The sequence below is a fragment of the Thalassophryne amazonica genome, chromosome 9 (assembly GCF_902500255.1).
Source record: "Thalassophryne amazonica chromosome 9, fThaAma1.1, whole genome shotgun sequence".
NCBI classification, from domain to species: Eukaryota; Metazoa; Chordata; class Actinopteri; order Batrachoidiformes; family Batrachoididae; genus Thalassophryne; species Thalassophryne amazonica.
The window spans coordinates 86,541,690-86,562,801 of NC_047111.1; the positions used below are offsets into that span (position 1 = coordinate 86,541,690).

Here is a 21,112-nt window from a genome sequence, read left to right on the forward strand (position 1 = left end):
TTATCAGATTAGCTGAACTGTGCCCACCACTGCTGTAGGCGTGCTTGCCTGTGTGAATCAGTTTGTCTATATGTGGCCCTGCGACAGATTGGTGTCCTGTCGGGGTGTACCCTGCTTCACGCCCTATGACTGCAGGGATAGGCTTCTGCCATCCATGACCCATGACTGTCCAGAGTAACCAGGTGTAGAAAATGAATGAAAAAAATAGTTTGACTGGTTTAAATATTAGGGCCTAGTTCAAAATAATGAAGCCTAACTGCTGATTTGCATTGCATTTGTCATGAACAAGCCATTATTTTATTTAGCACCATCCAGATTTATCTGTGAGTTGCCTATAGTCTCTGACAGGTACTGAAATTTTCATGTAAAAATTCCGCACAGTTCCAGAGCTAGGCACAAAATTTACCCCAAAAATAGCACATTTTTCATCAATTTTGTGTGACACTGATATGTAGCATTATCATTTAAAGCTGAATGTTAAAGAAATAACCTTGTATTTTGTCAGTTTCTTTGTTTGTGCTTCATACTAACACACAGTAATACATTTTTGTAAAGGTAGAAATGTCATTTCCTAGAAAAACATCATGTGTCTAAAGCAAGGTAAAACTGTCGGAAGGGTAACGCTGAGAATAAGTCCTTGATTTATTTGTGTCAAATCCTTAGCTATATCTCCTACTCTGCTTCAATAGAATAATTATATTACTTGCTCAATAATACCAGGAATTATGGACAGAATTTATTTGTTTCAGGCTTCTGCAGACTAAAGAAGATACCTCCAACTGTTGTCGCAAGCGTTACGCTCTAGCACATTATAGTATATATGCACTGATAATTTCTAGCAAAGACTGAACCGAGACCAATAGAAATATTGAAACTCTGATATATAACCATACTTAAAATGATAACGTTTCACAAAAAAAGACCACTTTTAAATTTTGATGGTTACGTCACACTTTGGCTTCATTATTTTTGAACTAGGCCATAGTCTATTAAATGTTTTAAAAAAATCTTTCAGCTGCTCAAACATTATACAAATAGTGACTGGATTGGAGGGCAGCATAATGGAATGTCACTGTCACCCCAAGGGATCATTGTTGCTCAAGGCCGAAGTCCGCGGGTGACATTCCATTATGCTGCTTGATAAACCAGTCAGCATTTGTTTTATTATACATCTCTGTGTAGTTAATAAATTTATCTTTACAATTGTGTGAAAAATTTTCCAAGTCATTTTTTAAATTCTTTTCATTTTTGGTTATTTATTTATTTTATTTTATTTTTTATTTTTTTTTACAAATAACCAAACTGATCAATTAGCTTCCAATAAATTTAGGTCCGATAACTTTTAGACCGTTAACATATTTTTGCGGGCACAGTGAATAAAATTTAATAGTTAAAAACATTTGTGAAGTCTGAAATCAAAGGATTTAGTGCCTGCGTGTTACATGTTTTATAGCAGACAGACAGCTATAAGAGATACAGCTCTATCAGCAGAGGAGAGCTGACTACCAGAGAGAAAGGAAGAGGAAGAAAAAAAAGATCATTTATCTTCATACCATGCAGACTCACCAGCATATCACCCAAGTCATGCACAGGCAGACAATTTTGACTTACGGTTAAAATTTTAAACAATTTAATTCCGGACAAGTTATTGAAATTAACGTCACATTTGTTGTTTTATAAAGTGAAAATATCAGCTATATGTTTTAGTTTTAAAGTAATGCACTAATTTTGAAGGTTTTAGCATTTAGACACACATGCTGCAGTGCATAAGGGCAACTCACGTTCTCAAAGACAACTTTATCGCATAAAAACACTTCTCAGATGAAGAAATACAAGTGACGCAACACAAGGATGGGCAAATGATCAGGGACGGCATCTGCCCTCTGACACGACCCACTGCACCACCAAGAAATACATCCAACAAAAAACACCAGACCAAGCCAGCCTCTCACACCAAACAAAAAATAGGAATTAAACACAGCCCCAACACAATAGGAGTCAAACACCCCCCCACCCCACCGAAAAAGCGAGTTATTCACTGCCCCTTCAAAAGACGAGCCATTCACCAGCCTATCCACAAAACAATATACAGGTGCACACAGACCCATAACAGCAGGAACTAGAAGAGGAACTGGCAAATATGATTGAAGAAACAAGAAAAATGGACATGAAAGAGTGTCCAAAAGTGACTAAATTAAAGGAAAATAAAAAATTCAAAACTATCCTGCAAAAAGTTAACCTGGGACTGGCTAAACTGGTCCCAGAAGGAACCACATTGACTGATTTAAACTCTATAAATTATGGAGCGGCATGGTACATACAAAGTAAATTAGCCCCACAAGATTTGGAGAGAAAAATAACCACAATTAAAAAGAATACCGTGCCACAATGGAAAAAGAAATTTAAAAAAATCAGCCGCCTAAGAGCAGAGATCTCCCAAATGGCAACATTTTTGGGAGGCCAAAACCATAAACGGAATCTGCTAAAAAAAAAAAAAAAAAAAAAAAAAAAAAGTAATCGCATTAAAAGAAAATGCAATGTTGACAATAAACAGCTGGGTGGGAGGCTGGCTGAACATCAAGCCTTAGTGAAAGCTTTTGCAGCACAGATTAGGAACAAAGATAAAAAAATACAAGCAAAACAGATAAACAAGCAATTTGCAAAAAACCCCAGACTAGTGTACAGGAAGTTGGTAAACGACACAATAGAAGTACAACAGCCACCTGAGAAAGAAGAAATTGAAAAATTCTGGAGACCATTCTTTGAAGACACAAAACACCACCAAGAGGCAGGGAGGAATGAAAAAATAAAACAGAAAAACAAACAGCAAATGCCAGCAATTATAATCACTGAAGAGGAGATCAGAAAGAAAATGAGTGAATTCAGTAACTTCAAGGCACCAGGCATTGACAAAATCCCAAATTTTTGGCTGAAAAGACTGACAGTATTGCACCACCATTATGCTGTGGCTTTCACAAAAACAATGAACGGAGAAGAGGACACACCAGACTGGGTAATGACTGGGAACACAAGCCTACTACCAAAGACCAAGGAAACGCAGCTTCCCAACAAGTACAGACCCATCTGCTGCCTAAGAACAACGTACAAATGGCTGACAGGAATCATAGCAGATGGCATTTCCGAACATCTAGACATTGAGCTTTAATTCATTTGAAAGCTTGACTCTTAGTCTCGTCCATCCAAATTGGAAGTCCCAAAAAACAGTTTTATTTGTTATTATCTATCGTCCACCTGGTTGTTACTGTGAGTTTCTCTGTGAATTTTCAGACCTTTTGTCTGACTTAGTGCTTAGCTCAGATAAGATAATTATAGTGGGCGATTTTAACATCCACACAGATGTTGAGAATGACAACACTGCATTTAATCTATTATTAGACTCAATTGGCTTTGCTCAAAATGTAAATGAGTCCACCCACCACTTTAATCTTAGATCTTGTTCTGACTTATGGTATGGAAATTGAAGACTTAACAGTATTCCCTGAAAACTCCCTTCTGTCTGATCATTTCTTAATAACATTTACATTTACTCTGATGGACTACCCAGCAGTGGGGAATAAGTTTCATTACAGTAGAAGTCTTTCAGAAAGCGCTGTAACTAGGTTTAAGGATATGATTCCTTCTTTATGTTCTCCAATGCCATATACCAACACAGGGCAGAGTAGCTACCTAAACTCTGTGAGATAGATTATCTTGTCAATAGTTTTATATCCTCTTTGAAGACAACTTTGGATGTTGTAGCTCCTCTGAAAAAGAGAACCTTAAATCAGAAGTGCCTGACTCTGTGGTATAACTCACAAACTCGCAGCTTAAAGCAGATAACCTGTAAGTTGGAGAGGAAATGGCGTCTCACTAACTTAGAAGATCTTCACTTAGCCTGGAAAAAGAGTCTGTTGCTCTATAAAAAAGCCCTCCGTAAAGCTAGGACATCTTACTACTCATCAGAAAATAAGAACAACCCCAGGTTTCTTTTCAGCACTGTAGCCAGGCTGACAGAGTCAGAGCTCTATTGAGCCGAGTATTCCTTTAACTTTAACTAGTAATGACTTCATGACTTTATTTGCTAATAAAATTTTAACTATTAGAGAAAAAATTACTCATAACCATCCCAAAGACATATCGTTCTCTTTGGCTACTTTCAGTGATGCCGGTATTTGGTTAGACTCTTTCTCTCCGATTGTTCTGTCTGAGTTATTTCATTAGTTACTTCCTCCAAACCATCAACATGTCTATTAGACCCCATTCCTACCAGGCTGCTCAAGGAAGCCCTACCATTAATTAATGCTTCGGACTTAAATATGATCAATCTATCTTTATTAGTTGGCTATGTACCACAGGCTTTTAGGGTGGCAGTAATTAAACCATTACTTAAAAAGCCATCACTTGACCCAGCTATCTTAGCTAATTATAGGCCAATCTCCAACCTTCCTTTTCTCTCAAAAATTCTTGAAAGGGTAGTTGTAAAACAGCTAACTGATCATCTGCAGAGGAATGGTCTATTTGAAGAGTCAGGGTTTAGAATTAATCATAGTACAGAAACAGCATTAGTGAAGGTTACAAATGATCTTATGGCCTCAGACAGTGGACTCATCTCTGTACTTGTTCTGTTAGACCTTAGTGCTGCTTTTGATACTGTTGACCATAAAATTTTATTACAGAGATTAGAGCATGCTATAGGTATTAAAGGCACTGCGCTGCAGTGGTTTGAATCATATTTATCTAATAGATTACAATTTGTTCATGTAAATGGGGAATCGTCTTCACAGACTAAGGTTAATTATGAAGTTCCACAAGGTCCTGTGCTAGGACCAATTTTATTCACTTTATACATGCTTCCCTTAGGCAGTATTATTAGACAGCATTGCTTAAATTTTCACTGTTACGCAGATGATACCCAGCTTTATCTATCCATGAAGCCAGAGGACACACACCAATTAGCTAAACTGCAGGATTGTCTTACAGACATAAAGACATGGATGACCTCTAATTTCCTGCTTTTAAACTCAGATAAAACTGAAGTTATTGTACTTGGCCCCACAAATCTTAGAAACATGGTGTCTAACCAGATCCCTACTCTGGATGGCATTACCCTGACCTCTAGTAATACTGTGAGAAATCTTGGAGTCATTTTTGATCGGGATATGTCATTCAATGCGCATATTAAACAAATATGTAGGACTGCTTTTTTGCATTTGCGCAATATCTCTAAAATTAGAAAGGTCTTGTCTCAGAGTGATGCTGAAAAACTAATTCATGCATTTATTTCCTCTAGGCTGGACTACTGTAATTCATTATTATCAGGTTGTCCTAAAAGTTCCCTGAAAAGCCTTCAGTTAATTCAAAATGCTGCAGCTAGAGTACTGACAGGGACTAGAAGGAGAGAGCATATTTCACCCATATTGGCTTCTCTTCATTGGCTTCCTGTTAATTCTAGAATAGAATTTAAAATTCTTCTTCTTACTTATAAGGTTTTGAATAATCAGGTCCCATCTTATCTTAGGGACCTCAGAGTACCATATCACCCCAATAGAGCGCTTCGCTCTCAGACTGCAGGCTTACTTGTAGTTCCTAGGGTTTTTAAGAGTAGAATGGGAGGCAGAGCCTTCAGCTTTCAGGCTCCTCTCCTCTGGAACCAGCTCCCAATTCGGATCAGGGAGACAGACACCCTCTCTACTTTTAAGATTAGGCTTAAAACTTTCCTTTTTGCAAAAGCTTATAGTTAGGGCTGGATCAGGTGACCCTGAACCATCCCTTAGTTATGCTGCTATAGACTTAGACTGCTGGGGGGTTCCCATGATGCACTGTGTGTTTCTTTCTCTTTTTGCTCTGTGTGCACCACTCTGCATTTAATCATTAGTGACTGATCTCTGCTCCCCTCCACAGCATGTCTTTTCCTGATTCTTTCCCTCAGCCCCAACCAGTCCCAGCAGAAGACTGCCCCTCCCCGAGCCTGGTTCTGCTGGAGGTTTCTTCCTGTTAAAAGGGAGTTTTTCCTTCCCACAGGGGGTCGTTTTGACCGTTGGGTTTTTCCGTAATTATTGTATGGCTTTGCCTTGCAATATAAAGCAGCTTGGGGCGACTGACTGTTGTGATTTGGCGCTATATAAATAAAATTGATTTGATTTGACTGGTGGTTACCTGGAAAATGAACAGAAAGGTTGTTCCAGAAAAAGATTAGGAGCTAAAGACCAGTTACTGATAGACAAAGCTATCCTGGAGGATTGCAGAAAAGGGAGAAGGAAACTCAGCATGGCTTGGATTGACTACAAAAAGGCATTTGACAGCGTGCCACACTCCTGGATCATGAGGTGCTTAGAACTCCACAACATCAATGAGGAAATAAGATCTTTCCTGAGAGCACAAATGAACAAGTGGAACACCACCATCACCCTCAATCACACAGAGGGACAAATAATCTCAGACGTACGAGTTCAGAGAGGGATATTTCAGGGAGACAGCCTTTCTCCACTTTTATTCTGCTTAATCATAGACCCGCTCAGCAAAATCCTGAAGGAGCATGACATCGGGTATGACTTAAGTACAGACAGAGGAAGGAGAAAAAAAAATAAATAAATAAAAAATCAAAAAATTGTGAAACATTTGCTGTTAATGGATGATTTGAAAATCTATGCCAACACAAAAAAGGGACTCAGTCAGCTTGTAGAAACTGTCCATAAGTTCTCCAAAGACATTGGTATGTAATTTGGACTGGATAAATGCACAATCAAAAAAGGTACAAAGACAAAAACCGAAAACATACAACTGGATGAAGGGAGCTACATTGAAGATCTGGCTGTAGACTCCACATACAAATACTTGGGAGCTGAACAAAATACTACAATCGAGCACAAGAAAATGAGAACGAAAACACAAGAATACCTAAACTGCTTAAAAAAGATCTGCAAACAGAGCTGACACCAAAGAACAAGATCACAGCCATAAACCAGTTTGCAATACCAGTGGTGATCTATGGGTTTGGCATAGTAGACTGGCCACAGCGTGAGATTAATAAATTGGACACAAAAACCAGGAAGATGCTCACCCTCCACAAAGTGACATACAGAAATCAGTGCATGGACAGAATATATCTCCCTCGCAGAGAAGGCGGTCTGGGTCTCACTGAAATCAACCAGGCCTACAGAGCATCAATAATAAGTACTGGACAGTACTTAAAGACCCCTGAAGAAGAAATCATGAAAAAGGTTGCACAAGACCACGAGAAGACCTTATCCGAACAGACTTCAATCACCAAACTGGCAAAAAACTTTGGCAGAGAACTTCTGCAAGAGAGAGAAAGCAACAGTGATGCCTGCAACAAAACTTTCAAGACAGACCAGAGAACAATACAGCAAAAGAGAAGGAAAACATCGAGTGGAAAGATGGAAACAGCACAAAAGGGCAGGACGATTCCAAGAAGAACTCGAAAAGGAACACATTGACAAAGTTGGATCAATGCAGTGGCAAAAAAAAAAAAAATGGAGAACGAATTCTGATTGGAGCACAAGATCAGGGACTTCTAACAAATGGCTTCAAAAAAAATGGCAAGGGCCTCACAAAATGATAAATGCCGATTCTGTCATACAGCTGTTGAGAGTGTAAACCATCTAAAATCAGCATGCCAGATCCTCATGGCAGACGGACATTATACATCCAGACATAAGATCTGTCAATATCTCCACTGGAAAGTATGCAAGGAACTGGAGATGGAAGTCAAAGAAAACGTCTGGGAGCACGAGCCAGCACCAGTCTCATCCAACGGAAAAGTAACTGTCTTCTATGACAAAGAGATCCCAGCAGGAAGACATACTGAAGGAGGTACAATCAAATCTTATATTGTCATCTGGAACAAGCAAGAGAAAACAGCCAAAATCATCGATGTGACAGTCCCCAATGACTATGGCCTGAGTCGAGCGGAAAAGAGAAAGATCACGAAATACCAAGACCTGAAAAATGACCTACGAGCAACATGGTCATTGAAAGACATTGATATCATCCCAGTTGTGGTGGGGGCAACAGGCCTGATGAAGAAGAACCTGAAGAAATACGTTGAAGCAATCCTCAGTCACCCAAGCACACGAGGTGCAGTTGTCTGCAATTAAGGGAACGATCACCATCTTGAAGAGAGCCCTCGGATACAATGCCAGCTCTGGTTAGGATAACTATAGAGCCTAGGGTGCAACTTTAGACCCCAGGTTTGGGGCCCACTGCATTCTATTAAAAAGACATCAAAGATAAATGAAAAAACAAAGGTAAATGCTGTTCATACTGCCACGAACACTGCCATGATGGCAGTGTTCGTGGCAGTATGAAAACCAAGTGCCACACATTTGCTAAAAGTGCTGAATCTTCTTTAACAGGATTTTCAGTTTTCAAATTGCCCTTTTTTTTTTTTTTTTACAAATGAAAAAAAATTACATATTTACAAATACAGATTTATTTGTAAAACCCACTACACGTTTCAGTAAGTTGTGTGTTATACTGACCAACCAACCACTCACTGTTACAGCCCGGCTCACAGGCTGCAACAAAAACTGAGGCCCACACGGAAGCACAGTATTTTTTAAAACCCTTACAGGAACTTTATTATAAAATAAGAAGATAAAATAAAAGAAACGAATGAACGGACGTGGCGAGACGAACCCAGACCAGCTCCAGAACCAAGACCAGGATCAGGATCAGACACAGCTGCTCCCCAACCTGCAATCCAGGAGGGAGAGAAAGAGAGGAGGAGCCAGAAGGAGTGAGCGAGAGAAGGCAGAAACACCCTCCTTTTATAGCTCCCCTAACAGGAAGTCTAATCGGCGCCTCCCAGGTGGCCAAGACCTCAAGACACAACAGACACATATACACCAAGATGGCAGGGACCGCCACACCCATGTCAGGAAACTGAAACCTTCAAAATGAGAGCATTACTTTAAAACAAACATATAGCTGATATTTTCACTTTAGAAAACAGCAGATGTGATATTAATTTAAATAACTTGTCTGGAATTAGTTTGTTTAAATTTTTAACCATAAGTTAAAACTGTCTGCCTGTGCATGACTTGGGTGATATGCCAGTGAGCCTGTATGGTGTGAAGAGAAATTGTCTTTATTTTCCCCTCCCTCTTCTCATTCCTTTCTCTCTGGTCATCAGGTCTCTTTTGCTGAGAGAAGGCTGATCTGACACAGAACCGCTGGCTCGTTGTTGCGTCAGTAGCTGCCAGTGTACTGAAGTCAATACTGAAAGTTATTGGTTTAGCTTTCATCTGTAACTTCCACTAAATTTTTTAGGGGTTTATCAGTTTAGCTTTATAAAAGTTAACTTTTCAGTTAGCGGGTTAACTGTTAGCGAAGCTACCTTTTTGGTTAGCTGTGCCCACCCACCACTGCCTGTGAACAAATTATGCGTCAGATCAGATATATGATGATGAAATCTTTTGAAAATAAATTTATGTAACTAATTAAATTTTTGTTTGTTTCTTTCTGCAATTATTTAAATGGTCTTTTTGTCTGTGAGATGCATTTCTTGAATGAAAGGTAATATACAAATTATTAATCACAGAGAAATGCCAAATTTGGACAGTTTTCAGCTTCTTAAATGTGTTTATTTCCCCCTCAGATTACAGTCAGGTCCTGAAATACACTGCTCACATTTATTAAAGGAGCAGGTATGTTTTGTACTGTTGACAGGAATATGCCAAAATAATACCAGGAGTGTACAAATGCTAGAGTGAGGCATACATCTTATTGATTGTTTAATTTTGATTTAATAAATATTTCCTTGGTATACTGAGCTCTTGTGTTATGGGGTAATTTTCAGACTTGATTGATTTGTTATTTTGTGGATTTTAATCATGATAAAAAATATCCAGACCACTCAAAATACTCATAAGTATCAAAATAAACAAATTTATACACAATTATGTCCATTCACTTGCAATTATATACCATAACCTAGAATTTGTATCTGCTCCTTTAATAAGTGTGAGTATAGTATTTTTGGATTATGACAATTTCTGTAATTTTGCTTCTGTAAACTAACACAATGGAGTTGAAATGGAACAAACAAGGTGCACTTGTAGTCAAGATTGTTAGCTTTAATTAAAGGAGTTTACAAAAATACTGACTTTATCATTTAGGAATTACAACCAAATGTACATCATGTTCAGAGCCCAGAAGTAACGGGACTAACTGTACGTAGGGATTATTTTTAATAACTACAAATAATCACATTTTCTTTAAACATTTTGTAGAAATGTCGGGAACATAAAGATGTGTAAGTCAATAAGTTTTGGACATAATTCATAATTCACCGGTGAACGATTAATCAAACAATTCACCGGTGATAGCTGTGATTAGCTTCCTAACGTAACGTCATTGTATTTTATTTAGGCGAGCTTTAAAGGTTACACATTGCGTCAGAGCCACACATATTAACACAAGAGAGAATGTGTAGTTTTAAGTGGAAGAACTTGTCGTGTTTTACCTGGATAATGAATCGACACTCGGCTGTCGGGAGGAGGAGCGCTTCGAGCCCAAACTGTCGATGCTGCCGCTCTTCTCCATCTCCTGCTGCTTTAAGTATTTATTATTAACGCTGCAGCGAATTCAAAAAGTGCGACGGAGACCAACGTATCGACTCAAGAACGTCTTAAATCCCTCCTCGGTTTCGAGTAAATCCACACAAACAATAGCAAGCTGCCATCTTTTCCCAGCAGCTCCCTCTGTCCTTGTCACAAGGAGCTGATTGACAACAGCGCCCCCTGCAGCATAGTTGTATATACGACAACTCGACCGCTGTAGTTTTAGAAGGTTAGCAAAAAAATTATCAACATCCTTCTTTCTATATGCACAGCGTGGAAATGTATTCTTGTATTTTGAATACACACACACACACACACACACACACACACACACACACACACACACACACACACACACACACACACACACTAACATTCAGTCAAAGATAGTTCAAATTATACTTTTCTGGAATCTTTGCGATCAAATATGGCATAGTTTTCAATATGATTGAGGCATTTTTAAAATTTGTACCCCTACTTGGCTGCCTATTGAAAACTTAAGTGGCCAGTCGGTTTTTTCCCAAGAGTACTATCTAAAGAGTATTTGTACCCAATTTGGTGCTTGCATCATCATTTGAAGGATTGTTTCAGTTATCTCCTGTGCTAAAAGAGGGGGTTTTTAGTTATGTTGAAGAACATGCAGGTGATCGGTGTGGCAGAGAAAGTCACAGAGGACAGAGATGGAGATAGATGATCTGCTGTAGTGATCCCTAATGGGAGCAGCTGAAAGAACAAAATTACAATTTTAATTTGTAGCTCCTCCTCAAACTTTTATTACAGCCTGAGTTTTTGTGGCATGAGAAATAATGAGATGATATTGTTCATGAAGCTTGTTCCAACTTTGGCAAACAGTTGTTGACTGATAGCTTAGCAGGATGGAGCCTTGTCGTGGACCATATCAGAGTTGACCTGCCTTTCTTGAAGAAAGCTGTTAATGCAGTTTACTCTGAGGCAAAATACCCATCCTTATAACAGAATGAGAAAACTGTCCAAAATTTAACATCTGTCCACTGACTTCTGAGGTAAACTGAGGTAGTCATTTTTTTGTTGTTCTACTCGAACACCACCAGGCAAACAGTCCATTATCATCTCCTTGACTAATGCAGGTTTGTGATTCTGGATTAAAACTAAGATTCAATAACTTCCTGGATCTAAAGGGCTTTCACAAGCACATGATTTGGGCCATGTCATGTTTAGGGTCAAAGGTTATCTGTGTGAAGTTGTCACTCAATATGTCACAGGTAATCTCAAATGGCCACCAGCAACTTTAATATGTTCAAACATTTGTCAACCTTTTACTGCCATTGTAAGAAATTTTGAGAAGACGTAGCAACTTGTAGCGAGCCAGTCATTGGTGATGGCAGATACGTACCGCAACAGACAAACTTCCAAGTGTGGTATGAACAGCTATGAGCAAGCCAGGAGTGCTTCGGATTGATGGCAAGCCTGCCATGTTGTTGATGGAGTTATCACAAAAAGGACTAGAGCTGTTTAATAGCATCACATCTGGAAGTAACCTGATGTGCTGCGTTTATCACAGTGCTCCAAGATTTTTAGCTTTTAGCAATTTGGCTACCGTAACACTCCGATCATGGAATAAAGCAGAACAAACTTAACTTTTACCAACTTTAATCATAAAGTGGAATCAATTTATATACAATGTTTCACACTACCTTTTCAAATAGTAATGTAACTGTGTGCATTAATAGTTCTACATGTATCTGAATACAAACATGTTATTGAAACAGAAGGAGGCCAGATGGAGTTCAGTAAAATGTAATTCAAAATAAACCTAAAAAAAAAAAAGTCCATTATTTCACATATTTCTCCATGAATTTCTTGTGGAACTCTGAGCGCAAGGTGTCGTTAATGAAACGTTTCTCCTTCCGTGCTTCATCTACTCCCTTGGCACAGTTCTTGAACACGACATCGTCATCCCACCTGGAAAGAAATTAAATTGTTGGGCATTTCTTGTGGCAAATTAAGCACTGCTTTCAAATATCTGCATCTCATTTTACATACCGCCTCTTGACCTTGAATGTGTTCTGATTCTGGTTGGTCTGCTGCTGCTGCTGCTGCTGTCCTGCCAAATTCAGCAGTGGATTTCCACTCAAAATATTCTCCATGCGAATCCTCTCCTCCTCTGCCTTTTGCTCCCGTTCCTAAGACATGGGAGAAAAGGGAGGAAGAATGTATGTTTTTTTTTTTTTTTTTAATGTTGTATCTGTTTAAACTGGCTGATTTTCCAACCAAAAGGATAGCAGCTACAAACGTGTCAGATTCATGCTTTACTTTGCGTTCTTGCTCTTCAGCACGCTCCTTCTTGATCTTCTCCAGCTCTGCCTGAAGAGCTGCAGTATCGTCGTCGTCGCTGTCCTCCTCGGAGTCCTCGTCTTCATCCTCCTGTGAGCGACAAAAACACCATCAGTGAGACGTTGTAAAACCAACATCATGCGTGCACTGAAGACTGCAGTGCATGCACATACATCGGTCAGGGGGTCATCTGCATCAAGATTGGCTGCAGGGATCTGATCCAGTCTGGGTTTCTTGGAAGATGATGAAGACGATGACGATGTGGTGTGCTCTGGAAAAATAAAAGATCATGAATTCTTTGAAACAAACTTTTATGGTTTGCAACTATAGATAAAATAAAGTACACTGAAAGATCCCATAAGTTACTCTCACACAGAAGGCATGTGTAACACATTAGTGGCATCCACGCTGTACTCGCCGCACACACGCCTGCACTCTGTGAAAATTCAGTAAGGTATGTCTTCTATAATACGTACATTCCAATTCTAAGGTAGAACTCTACTAGTGTATACTAATGTATATCTAAAAAAAGAAGAGTAGAGTAGAGCCACTTAGGTGCCTGGTCTTGAGAACCAGGGATGGTAGGTTGAAAAGCTTTTTTATCCCATGGGAACTCTCCCTACCCACCTAAGAGGCTCAAGAAAATGGACAGCATGTATACAAGTGTGACAGTGACAGTCATAGAGACAGCTGTAGTATCCCGGCCAGTGTTTCATCAACTTTGTCTCAGTTTTATCCATTTTACCAGGCGTTTGGAGTTTCTGAAGAACCTGCTGCTTTCCAGCCTGTCACACAGAAGGCATGTGCGTTGCGTGTAAGGGTCAACGGTGTGAAGAGTGAAGTTCAGTGGCAGTGTTTTGGTCATCATCAAACAGCCTGGCGAGTACCGGCAGCCCTGTGGCGCTGTGTGATGTGTTTGTGGCAGATAGTAGTGAGTGCAACATGCGCCTCTAAAAGCCACGCACACATGCCCTCTGTGTGAGATGCTTTAGGACATTTTCACACCTGAAAGTCCAGAATAAGATCCATAACAAAGTTCAATTTGATCCAACTAGTTTCATTTCACACTGTCATTTTTGTTGTTTGTACCAACATCTTGTCATCATCATCATCTATGTAGTCTGCGTCTCCCTGTACTTGACAATAACTGGTTTGTAGACATACAGTAGGTGCATCCGAGGTTTCCTTCTGTTCAATTTGGTGAGGCGTTCCGTCTGAATGGAAACAATTTTTATGCATCTTTTCAACTTGACTTTTACTTCTTCTGACCAAATTGTAAAAAACCAAAACTGTCTCCTCCGGTCCTCATGTGATCCCTTCTTCTTCTACTGTTACTACTTCAATTTCTTTTTTGCTGCTACTGTTAAACGGGTGATGATAAACTGCACCAACTTCCTGTAATTGGTCCAAAAGCCCGAACAATCCAAAACGTGTGTTCACACTGCAAAAACACCAGACAACGGATCAGTTTGATTTTGACTAAGACCACCTCTTTTGGTCAGACCAATTGTTGGTCTGGATCTTGATCCGAGGCAGATTTCATACCCGCCATTTTGGTTGGCACCAAACTGAGAAGTCCAAAGGCTGGGACCAAACAAAGTATGTGTGAAATTGCAGAAAGACCAACCTCTTGGACCCCTCTCTCTGGTCTTTTCACGTGCAACCACACGCTCCCTCTCCTCCAACTCTCTGCGGAAGTCACGGGCACGTACCTCCTCTGGGGCATCCTGGGTAGGTTGCCTAATGGCAGGAAAATAAACTATTACATTCTGTATGTATATGTGTTTGTGCGCATGTGTGTATAAGGGCAGTGTGGTGAACTATTTCACCCACCCATCTACTTTTCTTTTTATAGTAGAAGACCTACACTGTTATCAGCACAATTACTTTCAGACCACTGAAGAGAGGAACTGCAAACATCAAATGTTGTGATACTGTTCACCAGATTTATGTGCAAATACACTGAAATCAAACTTGAAAGTCTGCAGTTTAAGGTCATATTCATTATTTGGTTCCAACTCCAAAACACTGATAGAAAGCTTAAACAAAAGGGATTCAAAAACCTTTAATTAATTGATTGTATTGGTGTCATTCAAATATTCCAACTACATATATGATGGAAAATAATGTCAAAGTAGTGCAGATATTTTGCCACCATATTATGTGCACAAACTAACTTTTTGGTTCCAGACAGTTTCTACCTTCAGAGTGAATCAATATCACTTACAAATGAAAATGGGTCTTACTGGACATACAGTAAGTCAGTAAGAAATTCAGTCATATTTTAATTGCTGACCTGTACTTAATCTTAGTATGACCCGGAAGATCACGACTTGAATACTGTTTGGACAGTGCACTTAAGTCCCCCTCTCCTTTACCCCTCCCTCCTCTCGCTGGCTCGAATGTTGGTCTTGCCGCGGTAGTCATCTTTGTTGGCTCTACAGAAACAAGAAAAAAAAAAAACTGAAGTAAACAAGACCAAGGACAACTGAACAGGAACCAAAATACATTGTTGCACTTTTGTCTTGTTTCTGTGCTCCCAGAAATGACTGCATGTGAACCTGTGTCAAACTTAAAACAACTTTAGGGCTACCGTCCAAGTTTGAATAATCAAAGCATAAGAGAGCTGAAGATGCTCTTTGTTACATCCCGAGAATCTGTAGAATATTCACAAAGTTGCTGGACATCACAGTTGGCCTAAACACAGGTACTGTAAGTCCTGGGACAGAAACTTTGATTTTCTCCACAGCGAGTCCTGGTCTTTGTCAGGGGTGTGATCTGGCTCCATACTTTTGAATGCTGGGTGAGAGATAGGATTGTGGAAGCCAGCAGCTTATGTGCTTTTGTTGGCGAGGAAAGTCTGACTGAACTTACGTTTGCCGATGATGTTCTGATCTTTGCAGAATCAATGATTACAGCACTTGAGAAAGCTGAGTAAGGACTCAGAATGCCTGGGTTTGTAAGATTGTCTTGGATCAAGCCTAGGGCCCAGGCTTTTAATGACATCCTGGAATCAGTCATCAGAAGTGAATCTGTTTGTAAACTGTTGAACTTGTAGAGAAAAATAACTTATCTATGCAGTGACATACATGAATTCTCTAAGCTTGAGATGCCTGAGATGACCTTACAGCGTCATTAAGTCATTGGAAGCATTTGGCAATGCCGATGCCTTTGCAGAAGAATGAAGATCCAAGTCTTTTGGGTCCTGGTGTTTCCTGTCAGACTACTTGGTTATGAAACTTGGACACTAACCAGTGAGCCAATGTGACAGGTGGATATATGGTAATGAGTCACTGTAGGATCATTATATACTGCTAGTACCTCATTGTTGATGACTCCAATAAATGGCCAAATGGGTGCCCACATTTCTCCTGGTTGCGGTAGGTAGATGGCTACTTTTAAGAGATGCAGATGGACCAGCTGTCTGGCTGGGATGTTGCCATCCACATCCTATGGAGTTTCATAGTGTGGTGGATGGCGTGACATGTGGTACCAGCACATGCTGACCTGAACTGCCACATGAATGAATTTTTGACGGAAATGAGATTGTGCCATTATTTTTTGCTGTGCTGCATGTAGAGAAGGCACTTCCATTTTTGGTGGTGATGCTGATCTTTTGCTATAATGATTTACGACTCAGACAGTGTTACAGAGTGACACGTAGCCGTGACAGTTATCTTGTGGGGATTGGATTTTGGATGGAAAATGCAAGAGATGGAGGAAAGGCAAAGTAAAGGGATCCTACCAGGAGAAGTTAAATGGCAGTGCTAAGTAGAAACATGCAAATTACTTGGCAACTCATGAGCGGATGGAAGATTACTTGCTCTTACATATATTGTTTTTGGACTCAGTGCTTATATCTTGTGAGAGTTTAAAAACTACAAGTCAGTTGAATCACGAACAGTTCTGCAGTGGTTGTGTGCGAAATCTGCTCATTCACAAAGGTACGGATGCACTCCTCTTTTTGACCAAACTCAAACCAAACCGAATTTCAACATTTTGGAATAGTTAGCTAAGTCGTTGTTTATCGAGTTATAGGAAGCAGGTTTGGCAACAGCAGCAGACAGTAACGGGATTGTTTTTAATATGAAGACATAAAATAAATCCATCACAGGCAAAAAGCATAAAAAGTGAAACATTTTCAACTTTTACCTGTTGCCATAATGAAAACAAACATTTTTTTCTTTAACAATGAGAAAAGACAGACAGCAAGAGTTAGACTATTTAAAGTGCGTCGCTCAGTTTTAATCATGTAAACATAAATAATTTGTTTGATATTAGTGGTGGATTTAGATGGAGTGCCAATAAATGGCTTTTAAAGCAACATCACAGCTAAAGCTTCTGGTTTTTAACCACTGTGCAAAACACTAAAACTCTGTTGTATTGTTGCCTTGTTAACAATGAAAAGTTATCACATCTCACCTCTCCAGATGACAGCAATTTTGGTATGAAAACTGGTGGCAGTTTTTGTATCATCAACATATGAAGACAGCTTAGTCTAGGGGCTTCTAGGTGTGTGTTACAGGTGAAAATGTAGCCTTGTTGTAAAAGGTGAGAATGCATCCAACCACTGCAGAAAGGTTGGAACAGACAAGCTTCTTACTCTCAAAAACTACCAATTATGGTTGAAATAAGTAAATTACCCATTAATGTAATGCAGAATGATGCTAACTCTGCAAACTTAATAAAAGGAAAACCAGGTTGTCATCATCATGTGACTGTCACTCAAAACCAAAATAAAAATGGATCTGTCATCATTCGAGTTCCCAGTCAATGTTGTGGGACCCTTGGGGTTTGGGAGAGCGTTTTTCTTGTGTCAGTCTTTTTGTTGTTATATACATATCTAAAAATAGTGAAAAATTAAATCAACCAACAAAGTGTAATATTCAATAATACCTATTACTTTTTGTTATGTATATGTCATTGACCATTCAGCCACTCCCACATTGTATGGGGTCACCACAGCGGATACAGCCAGATCCGCATTGATATTTGGCACAAGTTTTACACCGGATGCCCTTCCTGATGCAACTCCAGTTTTACCTGGAGAAACATACACACAGCCGCCGGTGTTCCAAAGAGGTCTCCCATCCAAGTACTAACCAGGTCCTGCACTGCTTAGCTTCTGAGATCTGACGGGATCATGCATACACAGACCAGCTGCTACTTTTTGTTATGAATATAATAACAGAAAAAGACTGATACAAAAATGCTTCAAAAAAAGGGCTTACAGACATAATATTGAAGATCTACGTAGAAAAGTGTCTACCCGTAATAATCTTATTCGATGCCTGGCGGGTTCAACTCTCCTTCCAGTTCTTGCAGGAATTGCTCCAGCCAAACTGAGAAAGGAATGCGCAACATACAAAATATCCCAGCAGGCTTGGGCAAATAAAGAACATTCTTTACACAACCTAATCCCAAATCCTCAAAGCTTTGACCCCCAACGTCTGAAATCATGTCACCCCTTCTACCGCCAATCAGCAACTCTCCATAGCCGCAACTATGGAATCATAGACGCCTGGAACAAAGAGTGGGCTCAAAACCATCACCCTGTCCAGCTAATGGTAGCCCCTAACACTACTGCACCCTCAGGTTCTGACCTCCCCCGTAGTCTGTGGGTTACCTTAAATCATCTCAGAGCCAGAGTGGGTCGCTTTGGTGCAGCTATGAAACCCCCATCGTGAGTGTGGCGTGGAGGCCAAGACATACTGGGTGAATGTAAAATCCTTGGCCCTCCCCCACCTATCACAACCTTACAACCATAGATGACAATATGGAGAGATGGCTTCAAAACCTGGCCAACATTGTTGGATGCGCTTTACAGCACTCATACGCAAGAAGAAGAAAAGAAGGGGGTTAGTGAGCAGTTTGTTTTGTTTCCCTTCTGAGGTCACAGCATCAGCATGTATACTTTAATATCAAATTATGTTGCAGTAACTAATCCTTTTTACAGAAAGACAAAGATATGTTAGAAAAAGTTCGATGCCGGGCAACAAAAATTGTACCTGGTTTAGAACACTTATGAAAATAGGTTGAAGGAACTCAGACTTTCTACAAAAAAACAACAAAAAAAAAAAAACAGAAGAGTTCGTGGGGATCTTATTGAAGCTTACAAAATACTAAACTGTCATGAAAATATTGACTGTAATCAATTTTTCCAACTTAAGGTGCGTTTACACATAAGCAAGATGCCTTACGAATGTCATTTTTCTGTCATTTGTGACACATTCCTGACATTCTTAATGTGACTTAACGCATCTGAATAGGTTTCTTAATAGTGCGTGTTGGTGTGTGATGTGTGATATTCTTGATATTCGTGGAGCATGTTTTTGACTGTCAAAAAATCTTCCACGAATGTCACACACCACCCTCATTTCGTCTCAAGTCGTGGAGGTCACAACTGAGCGTATTGATCCGTCTTGATGAGTATTGATCCTTAATAGAACGTGACAACGTTCGTAGTGGTTCCTGTGATGGTTCTTGGAGCCCAAACTGTCACGCGTTATTACAAAGTGACACGGAAATTGTCAAGTTTTGACACGACTTGTGACGCGGCGTCACATTTCACTGCGCGCCACGACGGATCAGTTTTCTGTCACGTGCGCGCAATTAAACTCGGCTCCAAGTGTCGTTCCACAGTTCCTGCTGAAGCTCCTCAGGACGCTCCTGCAGGTGTTCCACCTGCTGTTGTAACTGATGAGCGGGAGAACGAGTCTGAGCAACTAGAGGAGCGAGAGGAGACTCACGTGCAGCCAGACATCTCTGCACCTCCTCCAGTACAGCGGAGGAAGAAGCACGCGCACAATTAAACCCTGCTGCACCGCAATCAGTTTGATTGCTGACACCAAGTCAGCTAAAAGTCTAATTTCAGTGCTCTTCCGCGCGCTCCTGCAGGTGTTCCACCTGCTGCATGTGCCTGATGTTTGGGAAAATGCACGAGAGGAGAGCCGCATGAAGCCACACATCTGGCTCTGTCCTCCTCCTCCTCTCTGCGCTACTCCATGGCACAGACCCCAACTATGCATGCAGTCACAAAGTTCTTCTGAAAAACTGGAGGGATCTGAATTCGGATGGATGAATATGGGTGTGTGTGTGTGTGTGTGGAGACAATTCACAACGTGACAGAACTTAACGATGCGCTGTTACGCGCAACAACGCAGAACACTATTCTTGACCGTGCGTAATGGTACCTGATAATTCTCCAGCAACATGTGCCATTAATCGTAACGTGTGGTAACAGGTTGCAGCAGTTCCTGAGGACACCTGACGCCTCTGCCCCGAATAATCACATTCGTGATCAGCGGCCAAGAATGTGCACTTCGTGGCATTCGTGACTTGTCATGTGTAAACGTAGCATTAGAGAGATTATACTGGTTTGAGAGGCCACTCAACTATGTCCAAGATTAAACGTTAGAAAGATTTTTTTTTTTGTAATAGAAATGTCACTGTGGAACAGTTTATCAAACCAAGTTGTACATTTACCCATAGTCATTGTTTTAAAAATAGGTATGATCAGTATTCCTATGTGTGCTTTTATGGTTTTTAATACACAATAAATGTTATGTTACGTTAACTAAGCTATAACTATTCTGATAATCGACTGTAGATGTGTCAAGTGCGATGTAGTTCTGTCGTTTTCTGATATTAAGCAGACTAAACTATTATTCATAAAAAGCCAATGAATCATGATTAATTACAAATTATATGATAAAACTGGTTCGTAGCAGCCTTTAACAACCACAGTTCGTTAGCTTCTGAGGCTAATGCGGCTGGAAACTAGCCAACTAGTGTTACTCTTGGAAAGAAACCGTGATGCTATATTTTCCTGAACCGCTGCGCTTAAAACAGGGAAAACACACATTATATTACTGAAGATCGTACTTACAAAATGAAGCTTAAACTAACAAATTACCTGTGACACAGAAGCTACAAAGCTTCTATTGTCGTCGTAGTTTCGCCCACAGATTTCGCCTTCAGTTTCTTCGTCTACTCCAGTTAATTAGCAAATCGCAACCAGCTTTAGAGGTGCATACCACCACCTACCGTCTCGGAGTGTATAGAATCATGGCATTAGTCGTCCTGGGTAGGTAAGTAAGTAAAAGTAAGTAAATAAATAAACCCATCAAATCCTATTTCTCATCCCTGTCTAAATTAATAAATGTAACAGTCCAATTCTGATGGTCCCCAATAGCTCTTCAGTGGTATCTTCTGAT

The 21,112-nt window shown here is 40.0% G+C and overlaps 2 protein-coding genes across 3 annotated transcripts in view; both read right to left on the minus strand.

Annotated features, from left to right (window-relative positions):
* The window catches only part of mtmr2 (myotubularin related protein 2), a 29,665-nt gene extending 18,936 nt beyond the window's left edge, over positions 1-10,729 (minus strand). For both annotated transcript variants that reach the window (XM_034178672.1, XM_034178671.1), the window contains exon 1: positions 10,487-10,729. In XM_034178672.1, the coding sequence (XP_034034563.1) occupies positions 10,487-10,566 (80 nt within the window). In that variant the 5' untranslated portion in view covers positions 10,567-10,729. The remainder of the gene's footprint in view (positions 1-10,486) is intronic.
* A 1,470-nt stretch (positions 10,730-12,199) lies between these two features.
* Positions 12,200-20,883, minus strand: cwc15 (CWC15 spliceosome associated protein homolog). Its single transcript, XM_034178674.1, has 7 exons — positions 20,812-20,883; positions 15,193-15,334; positions 14,524-14,636; positions 13,070-13,167; positions 12,876-12,986; positions 12,606-12,745; positions 12,200-12,524 (listed from the first exon to the last, which is right to left on the minus strand). Exons 2-7 carry the CDS (start codon positions 15,321-15,323, stop codon positions 12,395-12,397), a joined length of 723 nt encoding a protein of 240 aa, XP_034034565.1. The 5' UTR covers positions 15,324-15,334; positions 20,812-20,883; the 3' UTR covers positions 12,200-12,394.
* Positions 20,884-21,112: the final 229 nt, after the last annotated feature.